The 16,204-nt window shown below is 40.2% G+C and overlaps 1 protein-coding gene and 1 long non-coding RNA gene across 4 annotated transcripts in view; one reads left to right on the top strand and one right to left on the bottom strand.

Moving 5' to 3' along the window:
* Positions 1-16,204, top strand: part of MSH3 (mutS homolog 3) — a 289,806-nt gene that overhangs the window by 191,608 nt on the left and 81,994 nt on the right. For all 3 annotated transcript variants that reach the window (XM_069751007.1, XM_069751017.1, XM_069751025.1), the window contains exons 18-19: positions 12,311-12,418; positions 12,963-13,077. In XM_069751007.1, the coding sequence (XP_069607108.1) occupies positions 12,311-12,418; positions 12,963-13,077 (223 nt within the window). The remainder of the gene's footprint in view (positions 1-12,310; positions 12,419-12,962; positions 13,078-16,204) is intronic.
* Positions 1-16,204, bottom strand: part of LOC138664380 (uncharacterized) — a 314,860-nt gene that overhangs the window by 127,395 nt on the left and 171,261 nt on the right. The window lies entirely within an intron of this gene.

A 16,204-nucleotide genomic window follows, 5' to 3' on the forward strand; every position in this document is an offset into this window, starting at 1 on the left:
GGAGGGGCACTGAATAAGCAGGAAAACTGTTATTGTAGGCGGTAAAAGAAGGGTTAAAGAAAATAATCCTGCAAAAGGACCTCTTTAAAAGAGATTAGTAGGGAAGTCTGAAGGACTCTTTAATGACAATCAGAAGTCCCGAATAAATTATAGAGTGAGGCAAAGCCTCATTGTCTGCTCCGTGTGCTTATTTTAGTGTCTTTATTACCTTGATGTAAAGGCGTGAATAATCTGATATTGATTGCTCTGGTTATATTGCATGGTAACTCCACTTAAATGACTTTGATGGAAGATATGAAGATTTGATATATTATTGTGTTCTAATAATTATGTGTTTATACACTGTGGGCAGAATTATTAAAGGGATTCTGTCACCCCCAAAATAGAAGATGAGCTAAGCCCACCGGCATCAGGGGCTTATCTACAGCATTCTGTAATGCTGTAGATAAGCCCCCGATGTATCCTGAAAGATGAGAAAAATCAGCTGACATGTTCCAGGAAAGATGTGAGCTCACATCAAAGGGAGAGACCCGACATGCTCTGTACATATACGGCGCATGTTGGGAAGAGGTTAAAAAGGGGAGCAAAATCTGAATCTGGAAATTGTAGGCCTGTCATTTTAACTTATTATATTTCTCGGATTATAAGACGCATTTTTTTTCCTCAAAATTTTTTGCGGGAAATGGGGGTGCGTATTATAATGCGGATATACCTTACTGGCCGCTGTGGAGCAGGGTCGCTGCTGGAGGAGGAAAGAGTGGAGCGTTGTTGCAGGCTGGGATGAGGGAGTGTTCAGATATTCGCCGCTGCGTGTGTTCGGTGGCGTGGGGGCTCCGCTGACGTTTTGTGAGAGCCTATGTAGTGGACTCCAGGAAATGGCTGCTGGGGGCGGCGCATGCGCAGATGGAGAACTTAGCGTTGAGATCTCCATCTGCGCATGCGCTGCCCCCGACAGCCATTTTCCCGTAATCCAGCGCATAGTAAACCATGTAAGTGCGGGGGCTCTGGGCTTTCACAAAATGTCAGTGGAGCCCCCGTGCCACCGAACACCCCCTCATCCGGGCCTGTGGCCTGCAGCTACTCTTCAACTCTTGCCTCCTCCAGCAGCAACCCTGGGATCCTGCTCCTCCACAGCCACCACCGCCAATAAGCAATAGGACGCATGGGATTGTAAGAAGCACCACCAAATATGGGGTATCAGCGCACTTAGCACAAATTGCACAACTTTTGGGGTCCACTTTCTCCTGTTACCCATGGGAAAATAAAAAAAATTGGGGGCGAAAAGATCATTTTTGTGAAAAAAAAAATATTTTTTATTTTTACGGCTCTACATTATAAACTTCTGTGAAGCACTTGGGGGTTCAAAGTGCTCACCACACATCTTGATAAGTTCCTTAGGGGGTCTACTTTCCAAAATGGTATCACTTGTGGGAAGTTTCCACTGTTTAGGCACATCAGTGGCTCTCCAAATGCGTCATGGCGTCCGATCTCAATTCCAGCCAATTTTGCATTGAAAAGTCAAACGGCACTCCTTCCCTTCCGAGCTCTGCCATGCGCCCACACAGTGGTTTACCCCCACATGTTGGGTATCGGCGTACTTAGGACAAATTGTACAAATTGGATCTGAATTAATTTTTAAGTGAAAAAAAGTGGAATGTTAATTTTTTTTTTAAACATTCCAAAAAATCTTGTGAAGCACCTGAAGGGTTAATAAACTTCTTAAATGTGGTTTTGAGCACCCTGAGGGGTGCATTTTTTAGAATGGTGTCACTTTTTGTTTTTTCTATCATATAGACCCCTCAAAGTGACTTCAAATGTGATGTGGTCCCTAAAAAAAATGGTGTTGTAAAAATGAGAAATCGCTGGTCACCTTTTAACCCTTATAACTCCCTAACAAAAATAAATTTTGGTTCCAAAATTGTGCTGATGTAAAGTAGACATGTGGGAAATGTTACTTATTAACTGTTTTTTGTGACATATCTCTATGATTTAGGGGCATGAAAATTCAAAGTTGGAAAATTGCGAAATTTTCACCAAATTTCTGGGTTTCTTTCACAAGTAAATGCAAGTAATATCAAATAAATTTTACCACTGTCATGAAGCACAATATGTCACGAGAAAAGAGTGTCAGAATCACCAGGATCCATTGAAGCGTTCCAGAGTTATAACCTCATAAAGGGACAGTGGTCAGAATTGTAAAAATTGGCCCGGTCATTAACGTGCAAACCACCCCTGGGGGTAAAGGGGTTAAAGCGAACCTGTCACCAGTTTTGGCCAATGTGAAGTAAGACCACTACCTTTCAGGGCTGATATGCTGCATTCTATAATGCTGCATATCTGCCCCCGACCCGACCTGTAAGAGAAGAAAAAAACTTTTATTATGCTCACCTGCAGGACAGTCAGGTCCGAGGGGTGTCACAGGTCTTTGTCCGGCGTCTCCCATCTTCTTATGATCGCCATCCTCCATCTTGCTTCATCCAGATGACGCGTCCCTACATCATCCACACAGTCTTCTCGGCACAGCACTCCTGCGCAGGCGAACTTCTCTGACCTGTTGAAGGCAGAGCAAGGTTTTGCCCTGCGCAGCAGCGGGGCTCTTTGACCTTTCCCGGCGCCTGCGTAGTGCAGTATATGGAATCGGGAAGGAATTTTCCCCCTAATATGGGGCTAGTCATATCTGCCTCTTGAGGTTTATGCCTTCCTCTGGCTCAACATGTAAAGGTTGAACTCGCTGGACTTATGTCTAACTTCAATCTTAAAATGATAAAATCTTTGGCAGTTAATGTGCTTCTTCTTTTCTCAACACATTTTTGCAACCCTGATGATCATTTGCAACAAAATTTTTTGATTGTTCTATGACCAATACCCAAATAGCTTAGCAATTTTAAGAGTGCTTCATCACCCTGTAAGACTTTTTACAGTTTTTGACTTTAGAGGCAGTTAAATCTTTTTTTGGTCCATTTTGCCAGAGGAAAACAAGCTGCCTATTAATTCGGCACACCCTGATAAAGCGCATTGTATCCTTAGGTCGCGCATCCCACAGTGCACAAATTAAAAGACAAATACACATCACCTGATCTGCTTCATCCAATAAGCACTCCAGTTGGAAAATATGCATAAAAATAATATATTTTTTTTTTACAAAGTACACCCCTTCCTCCATCAACTTAGTGTCTCCAAGCAGCTGGCTCAGAGTCACCATATTGATGCTGAGGACAGGGAAGATCCCTGACCCACATAGCACAGAATGGACCAGAACTGACAAGCTTAAGTGATCCAACAGCCCATGCCTCTCATAGAAGCAAGGATTACAGGTGTAAAAATGACATAGTCAAAAAACTCACTTGCCTAATAATTCTGCACACAGTGTGTGTGTGGTATATAATAATTGGACACATCCACTCGTGTCAGCTTTGTCAAACATTTTTGCAGAAGTGCCTATTGCTTGTAACCTGAAAGAAAATAAATGTTTAATATTGCAGGTAATGTGTATTTCTAGAGCTCTCGTATATCTCTCTTCGCGCGCTTATCTTCTGGACACCACTGACTTACTGGTAAATTACCCTGGAGGAATCAGCCAGTAGAGTAAAATTGGTTTTATTAATCAGTGTGATAGATTGTTTGGCTGATGTCACCGAGTGCAGGGGATTAATAATGTACATCTTCTCCTCTCTTATGTACATTTTACACAGCATGGGAGTTTTAACGAATCTTGAGCACTGTATTATGGATGCTGATGGTAAATGTTTCCCAGTATTAACTCGTTCGCAGTTGTGTCTCTGACATTTAATGCATGCAAGGCCATAGGACACAGAAGGTAGACCGTATTGAAGTGGAGATGTAGAGAACCTGTGCAATTAAAACAAGGATTGATTAAAATGTGCATTAGATTTTGTGGTAGTCCTTCAGTTATAGTCCCACATGCTATAAATGAAACACATTTTCTGTCCATAGTTTCCATCCAGAAAGTCTGCTGTGTTGCACTTTTTTATTTTATTTCAACAGCCTTCGGCTCAATCTCGAGCAATGGTGACTTGCTGGATGAACGCTCTGTAGGAAGATCGATCTCATGGAAGCCTAAATAGGTCCAACAGGGTCTTATCCTCCGATATCTTGATTTTATCAAGCGATTGGGTTGCGTGTCTTCCTCTTTTGCCTTGTTTTTTTCTATTCTTCCACCCATGATGTCCTTCTCCAGTGATTGTTCTCTTTGCATGATGTATCCAAAGTAGGCAAATCGTAACTTGGTGGTCCTTGCTTCGAATTACTACTAAAAACTACATTTTAAGAAATCCAAAAAAGCCAAAAATCTCCATATCGTTAATTGACGAATGCTGCAGGTTTTAAGTTTGCATCCTGACGATATATGATGCGGATGTTAGTGCACATTTCATCCTTTGAATTACAGGGTATCTTCTCCAAACCATTTTTGCATCTATAAATTACGCTGCAGATTTTGCTGCAGCATTTTACCTACAGAAATGTACATGTGAACATACCCTTGGTCATATCAGGGAAAAACTACTTGAGGAATTGGTTATGCCTGTCTATTAAGAGCTTTCCTTATTTAGTGTGAATTCATAAAAACAAAAAAGAGGTAATAGGAGACTTTAATATCAGTGACCTGTCAGTAGGATGGTTAATCAATATCAAATCGGTTGGAGAGCTGACCGCCTGCATCCCCAACAATCAGTTGATTGAAGAAACCACTATGTATTTGAAGTGACAAAGCTTTATACAGTGGTGCGTGAAAGTTTTTCACAATTCCTAAAAGTAGATTATGAGAATCAAATAAAACAAATGAGCCAAAAATATTGGAACTTGTTGTAATTTTTTTAAATGAGGAGAATGATCCAATATCATATATCTGTGAATGACAAAGTATGTGAATCTTTAGGATTCGCAGATAATTTAAAGTGAAATTTAGTCTGGTGTTCATCTTCCCATTGATTGAAATCAGGTGTGAGTGGGCAACCTGTTTTGTTTAATGGAACTGGGATGTATCAGAGTCTGATTTTCACAACACGTTTGTGCAATTGTAACTTTACACAGAAGAGATTCAGAATAATTGTTGATGCTCATTAGCATGGAAAATGTTACAAAACTATTTGTAAGGCGATGTCCCCACGATCAGGAATATCAACGCTTTGGACACCGCGTATTTTCGCTACTTCCCAAATGCCGAACTTGTTAGTCAGTGCATGCAGATTCACCGCATGTAGTGACATTCAATTGGTCAAAATCCACTGCAGCAAATTGACATTCTGAGGCTCGTAAACCCACACCGCTAGTGAGTTTACGCAGCGGTAAATAGAGGTACAGTTTCTATAAATCCCATCCACTGTGCTTCTGATGTAAAACACATCGTTTTGGACGCAGCTCAAATGCGCCACCTCCAAACCGCTGCTATTCCTGATCATGGGCACATAGCCTAATGGTTTTACCAATCCACAGTCAGACAGAATGTGTACAAATTGAGGAAATTCAGGAGCATTATTACCCTCCCCAGGGTCAACAAAGGTCATTACAAGAGAAAGTCAGAAGGCTTCTATTAGTCCACAAGGTCACAAAATAAACTATAGAAACTTTTAAGTAACTAAAAGCCTCTCTCACATTAGTTTATATTAATGTTCATGAGTTTTTGATCAGGGAGCTTTGGGCAACATTGGTTTGCATGGCAGGATTGCAAAGAGATAGCCAGAAGGCTATTGGAACAATGTTTTGTCATAGGATGAGAACAAAATAAAAGCCGTATGTTGAGAGAGACAAAAAATGACTTTATGGCTTAAAAACATCATATCAACTGTGAAACACTCTGGTGATAGTATCATGATTTCGCCCTATCTTGCTGGATCTAGGCCAGGACAGATTGTCTTTGATGAAACCATTCTGAATTATATCAGCAAATTCTTAGAGAAAATGTCAAGACATCTGTCCATGAGCTGAATTTCAAGATCACATTGGTCATGCAGCAAGATAACAACCCAATGCGCACAAGTTGTTCTACAAAAATTGTTGCAAGATGAAAAAAATTTGTTTTGGAATGGCTAAGTCAAAGTTCTCATTTTAATCCCATAGAAATAATATGTACGGACCTAAAGTGAGCAGTTTATGAAAGAAAACCCACCAACCAAAGAAAAAGCCCTCTTGATGACCTCTCTTTCAGTTAGGTTACAGTTGTGGTCAAAAGTATTGACATCCCTGCAATTCTGTCAGATAATACTCAGTTTCTTCCTGAAAATGATTGCAAACACAAATTCTTTGTTATTATTATCTTCGTTTAATTTGTCTTAAATGAAAAAACACAAAAAGAATTGTCCGAAAGCCAAATTGGATATAATTCCACACCAAACATAAAGGGGGGTGGACAAAAGTATTGGCACTGTTTGAAAAATCATGTGATGCTTCTTTAATTTGTGTAATTAACAGCACCTGTAACTTACCTGTGGCACCAAACAGGTGTTGGCAATAACTAAATCACACTTGCAGCCAGTTGACATGGATTAAAGTTGACTCAACCTCTGTCCTGTGTCCTTGTGTGTACCACATTAAGCATGGAGAAAAGAAAGAAGACCCAAGAACTGTCTGAGGACTTGAGAAACCAAATTGTGAGGAAGCATGAGCAATCTCAAGGCTACAAGTCCATCTCCAAAGACCTGAATGTTCCTGTGTCTACCGTGCGCAGTGTCATCAAGAAGTTTAAAGCCCATGGCACTGTGGCTAACCTCCCTAGATGTGGACAGAAAAGAAAAATTGACAAGAGATTTCAACGCAAGATTGTGCGGATGTTGGATAAAGAACCTTGACTAACATCCAAACAAGTTCAAGCGGCCCTGCAGTCCGAGGGTACAACAGTGTCAACCCATACTATCTGTCGGCGTCTGAATGAAAAGGGACTGTATGGTAGGAGACCCAGGAAGACCCCACTTCTTAACCCAAGACATAAACAAGCCAGGCTGGAGTTTGCCAAAACTTACCTGAAAAAGCCTAAAACGTTTTGGAAGAATGTTCTCTGGTCAGATGAGACAAAAGTAGAGCTTTTTGGGCAAAGGCATCAACATAGAGTTTACAGGAGAAAAAAGAGGCATTCAAAGAAAAGAACACGGTCCCTACAGTCAAACATGGTGGAGGTTCCCTGATGTTTTGGGGTTGCTTTGCTGCCTCTGGCACTGGACTGCTTGACCGTGAGCATGGCATTATGAAGTCTGAAGACTACCAACAAATTTTGCAGCATAATGTAGGGCCCAGTGTGAGAAAGCTGGGTCTCCCTCAGAGGTCATTGGTCTTCCAGCAGGACAATGACCCAAAACACACTTCAAAAAGCACTAGAAAATGGTTTGAGAGAAAGCACTGGAGACTTCTAAGGTGGCCAGCAATGAGTCCAGACCTGAATCCCATAGAACACCTGTGAAGAGATCTAAAAATGGCAGTTTGGAGAAGGCACCCTTCAAATATCAGGGACCTGGAGCAGTTTGCCAAAGAAGAATGGTCTAAAATTCCAGCAGAGCATTGTAAAAAACTCATTGATGGTTACCAGAAGCGGTTGGTCGCAGTTATTTTGGCTAAAAGTTGTGCAACCAAGTATTAGGCTGAGGGTGCCAATACTTTTGTCTGGCCCATTTTTGGAGTTTTGTGTGAAATGATCAATGTTTTGCTTTTTGCTTCATTCTCTTTTGTGTTTTTTCATTTAAGACAAATTAAATGAAAATAATACCAAATAATTTGTGATTGCAATGATTTTCAGGAAGAAACTGAGTATTATCTGACAGAATTGCAGGGGTGTCAATACTTTTGGCTACAACTGTATCTATATTTAAGAATATTGATATTGTGACCATTTATTGGTGAGTGTGTTTTTTCTGTTATTTTTATATCTTAATGTCCTGAAAAAAAAACAATCATGTTTTCTTAGACATTCTTACACATCTGGACAAAATTGTTGGCACCCTTGTGTTAAAGTAAGAAAAACCAAAAGCGATCACTGAAATAGATTGGAACTAACAAAGTAATTTTCAATTTAAACTTACTGAATATCAACAAATGAAAAGCAGATATTGTTTTTGTGTTGTGGTTCAACAGAAAAATTCAATAAAAATAAATAAATAAAATTAATGGAAAAGGGCTTGACATAAATTATGGTCACCCTAGAAAAGATTGAAAATAATTTCATAGGGACAAGTGAAACTAAGGTGTGTCCTGTAGCTAGAATCACAGGTGTCTACAAACGTATAATCAGTCTACTTATTTGAATGCTGAAAAGTAGTCACTGTGCTGTTTGGAATCATCGTGTATACCACAATTAACAGGGACCAAAGAAAACTGAGAAGAGGGTTGTCTCGGGAGATTTAGAAAGAAAATGATATATAAACATGTCAAAGATAAAGACAATAAGACCATCTCCAAACAGCTTGATGTTCCTGGTACTACAGTTGCACCTATTATTTAGAAGTTTAATGTCTATGGGACAGTAGCCAACCTCCCTGTTTGTGTCCATAAGAGGAAAATTGATGACAAATTGAAGAGTCAGATAATGTTAATAGTAACCAAAGAGCCCAGAACAACTTCCAAAGAGATTCGAGATGGTACATTAGTGTCAGAGTGTCTGTCCCTGTCTTGGCTTGGAAGTGGACTTCATAGAAGACGGCTAAGTAGAATACCACTGTTGATATGATAAAAAGTGAGACTGGAATTTGCAAAAATTCATATTGATAAGCAACAAAGTTTAGGGAGAAAGTGCTTTGGACAGATAAGACAAAATTGGAGCTTTTTTGCAAATCACATCAGCTCTATATTCACAGACACAAAAAATGAATCTCCCAAAGAAAAGTACATTGTATCAACTGTGGAACAAACAGTCTGTCTCAATAATGAGGCACGTGTTTGTGCTTCGGGCAGCCTGTGAGCAGGTCTCTTCTTGGTTTCTCTGGCCTGGAGCACCAAGATAAGACTCTGCCTACAGTTCCGCCCCAGAGAACGAGCATCTCGTTAACTGAAAAAGTCTAACAATAATTACAGAAGAACCAGAAGATGGAGTTCTTCACTGCAGGTATCATTTATATCAGTGTAACAGTGGCAACATCACAATGCCTGTAGCTTACTTCGCAAAATCCTGCTGACAGGTTGGCTTTTAGGTCCACTACGGTGAAACTTTTTGTCTCATCCTTTCGTAGTGGTGATGAGCGTCAGTGTAATGAATTCGTTAACATTCTCACAGGTCATCATCTTCTGCCAATTTCCGCAGCACACCAGTCCTCTCTAGCATCACGTGACCGCGTTTGTGAACTGCTAGATCACACAGTGTCTGCTGTGCGTAGAGGTGGTTACTTTCTCAATGCAAGTCTATGAGACTGAGAACCTTGTTTTGAGTCTCATAGAATTGCATTGAAAAAAACATTAAAAGTGACCTCTACTCCACACAGCAGATTTGCTGTGATTCAACAGGTCAAAAAAATACTCGTGATGTTGAAGCGCTGCTACGAATGGAAGAAAACATCAATGAATTACTTGTCATGCACCAAATCCCTCTCTTTCAGTGCTACAAAATAAAATAAAAAATCTACTGATATCATCGCTCAGTGATGAAAGCTTTGACGGAAGTAGAATGATAGCAGAAGTGGTGTCGGCTACATGTTGACCAATCGAAAACAAATAAAAATATCAAAATCAACAGTTGATTGAATAAAGGATAACATTCTTTTAACTCTATGTACATCCATTTATAATATCAATCCAGCAGGGTCTTTACCGGTCAGACCACAATGGATTATTCCACTCTTCATTTACCATTTCTGGGAAATTGTAGTCCAGATAGGAGGATACAGTTTCCAGACCAAAGACTCCATGTTTGTGAAATCAGACACTTATTTGTCATTGACGTCCTCTATGGAGTTGTGCCCATTCATTTGCACAACAACAGACAGCCTTCCAAGCACCGCTCCAGCTTTTTTTTATTGCAGTGCTGGAGTGGTGCTTCTAATCTAAGGTCCCTGCCCCTAGTCTTCCCAGACGCCGTCTTCACCTTGTATCAGCACCACTCCTGTCGGTCTCCAGAAGTTTGTGACCAGCCGGATCCTTCCAGTGTTTGCTGGAGCTAGCTAGAGGTCACTTTTCAGTGGAAGTCTATGAAAACATTTTTCTGGCTCTCATAGACTTGCATTGAGAAATTTTTACCGTTATTGCTTACTGTTCAGAAGTTGCAAGGACAAGATGGAACCACGGGGCTGGAGTGGTGCTGAGAAAGTGAGTATAAAGCTACGGGCAGGGACCTTAGATTAGAAGCGCCACTGCAATGCTGATAAAAACAAAAACGCTGGAGTGGTGCTTTTGATTCATTAATACAATTAGTTAGCGCCAATCCTTCCTTCCTTTTTTTTTTCTTCCCTTGAGGGAACTATTGGTGCAATTGCAAACAATTTGGGGGACTGCCCAAATATCAGTGCTGGATCGCCAAGGAAAATAAAGCAAAGTCGTGATGCAGCAAATCTGGCAACATTCAAATTTGGCACTTTGCGCAATTTTGGCCAAAACTAAACTTTTGGATACTAATCTAATGTGCCTTATTATGCCATGGGGTCTCTCCTGACCCATGGAATGATAAATATAGGGGTTAGAAAATAAGGGAATGGTATACTCTCCTGACTAATCACCTGTCTCACAGCCACAGCTACCAGCTTGGTCTTCTACTGGCTTCCTTTGACTTCAGTCTCTTTTGGTCTTCTTCCACTCTGCACCAGGGCATCCTCACTGAAAAACACTTAGCATGTCATAAAATGATTCACCCGAGGCCTACTCAGCACCTGAACAGAATGAAGGAAGACCAGAAAAGACCTTAGTTAGAGCGAGCAAGCGGAGGATCGGGCAGGAAGCTGCAGTCACAGGACAGTGATACTATTTTTTTTTTCTTTAACTGTTTCTCTGCCCTTTAAAAGTAGACTTTACAAAATAGGTGGGGTGCTTTTTCAAGGAGTATTTCTTCGTGGGATGGGTTGGTGCTGTTTTTGATGCCTTTTTGTTTGTTTTTTATCTTTAACTGATTGATAAAAGCAGACTTGGTCTTAAATTATGTCTTATATGAGCTCCTACTGAATATTCAATTTATTTTTGAGGTTATTTGAGTACCTGATTTTCATTTATCATCACCATCTAGAGAAGACAAATGGTTGGAGACTTGCATGGTCAGGCCAAACATTACTGAGAACTTGTCTGCTCTTCTTCTAGGCTCAATTGTTGAATGTAAATGCTTTGCATAAAGTGTATGTAATTTGTCATAATGGACATCAAGGAGCAGAAACATTGACATTTTCTTTTAGACCACTCCCCAAGTACAGTACTAAATGTACGGCAGATGATGAGTGCCTATGAATGAAATGGTGTCGGGATCTGGTCCTCTTCTCACCCCCAAAGAAACTTATCCAAGTAATGTTATCGTAGGGTGCCGATGGGTTGTCGTGGCAGCCTGGAGCCTAATGAATGCCCCTGAGTCTACCAGCTTGGTGCTTCTGCAGAGCCATAAGAAATCATTAAAATTACTACTGTATTTAATGCAACACAAAAATATAGAAGTATAAGTGATCAAGTGCTAGTAGATGCTAGTCTTCTAGAAAGATTTTAGTAAAATTAAAATAGTTTAAAAGAAAGCTTTTAAAATTAGAATAAACAAAACATAATTGCTACTCTTTGTAAATAAAGAAACATTTAAAATAATAAATAGACTTTGTATTTTTTAAAAGCAATAAAGGACAAAAACTGTATCAAATTGGTATCTTTGTTAATCGATTTTTGTTGTTATTCTTATTGCAAAGTGAAATGTTGTAAAAACGAAATCCAAGCAACAATGACAGAATTTTTTTTTTTTTTTCTCTCCATTCTGCCCCACGCAGTGTCCCTCCCCCAGTCCATTATGGAATATGGTACATTAAATGGTGGCAATTCCATAAGTTAGTGTTATTATTGTTGTTGCCTTTAACATGCAGCAGTAACTTCTGTAATCCAGGGACTTTTCCCTACTGAGCCCATCAGTGGAGTACAGATGACATAAAAGGCCTCTGTGATTTTTTTCGGCTTGTACACATGCCCATTAAATTCTGTGCTGCCGGTCACGTCTTTGAGGTTTTTTGTGGACAATGTATCTGAAAAAGAATCGCAGAGACTTCTCTACATGAAATGACTTGTTATATCTGCATGTCACTCCATATAACAAGCATTTCTATAATTGCTATTCCAGGATCCTCTCCTCTTGGTTACTGGAGCTTTTGCATAATGGTAGATTTATTTCTGTATGATTCAAATTAATCTTTTTTTTTATCTCTAGTAAATTCGGGGAACATTATCATTCAGTATCGAAGGCTGTGAATAACCTAGCAACTGCCGACTGCCTCTTTTCATTGGCTGAAGTGGCCAAGCAAAGTGATTACTGCAGGTAATCCGTTGAGTGTCTGTTGTCTCTATTACAAGGAATGCACAGTGGCCGACGTTGGAAAATACACATTTTTTATTTTTTTTTTGTAGCGGATGAATATACAAAGTTATGTAGTGTGAATTTTAAGACCTTCCATTTCACGGGAAGGAAGCTTGTTCCTTCCTACCACCTTGATTATCTCCCTCATTTGTAAAAAACAAAAAAAAAACATAATATTTTGCATGTATTATACAGAGAAATTGATTGCTATAATTCACATTAAGTGTCTAAACTAACCAGCAAGTTTTATTTATTATTTTTCATTAAAAATGTTTGTGTTGTGCATGCAAACAGGCAAAGAACTTAGAAGTTCTATGAAAAGTTGTCCTTGAAAATAAAAACTTGCATCTCCAACAAACTTGTGTAATCCAAGGTTTTCGCTCCCCTGCTGTTCCTTCCTTGTCTCCGCCCTACCGGCAATACTGCTTACTCATTCCCGCATCTTGTATATGTACGCCGTGCTTTTTACAGATTACGTCTAGATTGTTTCTAATTTAATTTTCAGACCAACTGTTCATGATCATGGAACTGAAATAATCATTAAAAACGGCCGTCATCCTGTGATCGATCTACTCTTAGAAGAACAGAATCAGTATGTTCCAAACTGCACCAGTCTGTCGGTGAGTAATATTAAGCCTGTCCTTGTAAGCCCTATGTGACAGCATTCTAGATTGCGGTCTACGTGTTCTCAATGGACGCTCTATAAAACAAAAAATAGCTTTTATAATATTCACCTACAGGCGCACTTCTCTGCCAAGGGCAGAAGATAGTACTGTAATGCGCATGCGCTGGGAAAGGCCAAAGTGCGCATGACGTAGAACGCGTCATCCACACGAAGCAAGAAGAGAGGAGGCGCCCGATTATGGACAGCAACGCCCAACAGACCGGACTGCCCCATAGGCGAGTATAATTAAAGCTAATTTTTGTTTTATGGATAGCGCATTGGGGACATATAGATCACAATCTAGAATGCTGTATATCAGGGCTTACAGGTGCTGACCCTACTTTATATGAGAAAAAACTGGTGACCGGTTCTCTTTAAAGGTTATTTTACAAGGGTAGATTCTCTGCTCGAAAGGAGCACTGATCAGCATTCATCAGTCGGTCGGTTCTTGCTTTGCTCTGTTTTTATGCAGCAATCATTAGAGCTGCTGTTCGTTTGCCTGCAGTTCATTATTGCCAGTTGTGTCCTGCTGTGGGTACTTGAGGATAGGTGCTGAGAAGGGGCGTAACTGTAGTGTGTGCTGGGGTTGCAGTCTCACCCTGGGCCTAGAGGGGCCCAAAAGGTCTCTTTGGTCCATATTAGAAGACCAGTACTGTTAAAGATCTGTGATATTTGGGGGCCTAATAGGAAATTTTGCACTGGGAGCAATTAAGGCTCAAGCTACGCCACTGGTGTGATACTGGGAAGTAGGATTAGTCAAAACAAGGAACAAAACCTCCAGAAAAATTTAAAGCTGTAGACCTAATGATTGTCCAACCTTTAATGGTATGTGTTGGCTGTCTAATATAGTTGTATAAAAGCTGATTTACATGAGACATTAACTTCATACTGTATGGGGACAAGTAAATGTTAATATGAACGTTCAGTCCTCAAGCCATCCGTGTTTATGCAGAGAATGTGCTGCTGACAACAATGACTTATAACCACATGAAAGGTGTGATCAACCGGCGAAGGAGCGTTTGTGTGTTGGCTGATCGTTTAATATTCAGGCGACCAATGAACATGATCGAGATTGGTTGCAAACACTTGTTAACTGTCTATTGGTTGACTACAGTGCATCAGTCAATAACAAATTTTTTTGAACAACTGCAATGAAATTTAAAGAGGTTGTCCACTGAGTTCTGTGCCCAATCAGCGACGGCTTCACCATCTCCGCCTTCAACAAATTGAACATCAAGAAGAAATCAGATACCAACCGCAGTCCTGGCTTCTTGTTGATGATCATTATGTTCGACGGCCGGGATAGTGATTAGGCGCAGGGCTCGTGTGACGTAACAACCTCACGCAAGCCACATTAACATTTTCCCTTCATCTTTCATAATAATTTTCAAGTTGTATTCTAGTTAGACTTTTTATAACATTTGTGTATACGTATGGATGTGTGTATGTATAATGTGTGTGTATAAAATATGCGTTTAAATAGCTGTGATGCTCGGTTTATGGCAATCAGGAAGTCGGCCATGGATAGATATATTCAATTTCCTGCATTGTATTTAAAGCTAGCGGAGGTAAGTGCATTATCTGACATAATAGAGTTACTTTGCAGTTGTCTGTAAAGTGCAAACTTGCCATCTATGTGTTTCTATTTCCATATTAATGTAGGCTTCTTCTGGAAATCAGTTGCTATGGAGAAGAGCAGTCTACATTTTTAATGCCTCACTGGCACTTTTCTCAATTTTTTTCAGAGTACTTATTTTTTTATCTTATCCTTTAAGCTAAATTTATAGTTCGAAGCAGATCCATATTATCCATATTCTCCATATACGTGTACTTAACTTATTGGCACAAAAAAGGTGGGTTATAAAGCAAAAGAACAATGATCATTATGGAGCTAAGCAATTGTGTTCAACTGAATATTAAAGGAGTTGTCCACTATGTAAGGCTGCAGTCACACTATCAGTATTTGGTCAGTATTTTACCTCAGTATTTGTAAGCCAAAACCAGGAGTGGAACAATTAGAGGAAAAGTATAATAGAAACATATGCACCACTTCTGTATTTATCACCCACTCCTGGTTTTGGCTTACAAATACTGAGGTAAAATACTGACCAAATACTGCTAGTGTGACGGCAGCCTAAAGAACCCTTTTTTAATAAAGTAGTCTCCCTTGTAAAATAAAAAAACATCTACATATGCTGGAGAGACTGCGAGCGGCAGCAGTTGATAGTGGAGTTTCAGCTGCAGCACGCACGGGTGCGTGCTCTGCGGAACAACCCCACTTCACCAACGAGAGGGCCTCCATGTGGGACATGTTGTGCTGCTTCGAGTACTCCACGGACATGGCCAACACTGATGACCTCATCATCAGCGTTACTATCAAAAAATGCTTCAGGTGATCATGGAAGAGGTACAGGGAACATTCACACCATTATTAGGCCAGTTGTTCACATACGGCTCGGAGGTAAGTTCCTTTACCAACAGTGGCCAGGCACTAAACTGTCCAGCTAGTTTTGGAGGAGGAGGAACCTTGTTCAAAGCAGGGTGGCATTTTACTCTGGGAAACATAGATTGAGAAGAGGTTGTCAGAGTAGTGGCACCGCTTGAAGAGTCCTTTGCTCCATAAGAGAATGATCCTAATGTAAAGGCCACTCTCCATGCATTTGTGTACTTTTTGTATATCTTTATGTAAGTCCTATCTATTTTTTCCCCCTGTTTTTAATATTTTTTTTTAATTATTACAAATAAAGGTTAACTATTTATTCACATCTGTGTCTGGCATGTATTCCTCTGCTCTTACTTTATGTTCCATTAGTGAGTGATTGAAATAGCGGAACACTATTACAGCCAAGAGTGACCTCATAGGGGCTGTGCACACATTGCAATTTTGTCGCATTTTTGTTGTATTGTTGATGGCAGCAGGTTTAACCCCTTAACGTCAAATGATGGACAGCGTCCACCTGTTAACATGTTAAATGCCGCTGTCAAACTGACAGCGGCATTTAACATTACACTCGCAGGAATCGTGTCATTACCTCCTCCCATCGGCGCCCGTGTCACATGACCGTGGGTCGTCGATGGGTCAA

The sequence above is a fragment of the Ranitomeya imitator genome, chromosome 1 (genome assembly GCF_032444005.1).
Source record: "Ranitomeya imitator isolate aRanImi1 chromosome 1, aRanImi1.pri, whole genome shotgun sequence".
In the NCBI taxonomy this organism is placed as follows: domain Eukaryota; kingdom Metazoa; phylum Chordata; class Amphibia; order Anura; family Dendrobatidae; genus Ranitomeya; species Ranitomeya imitator.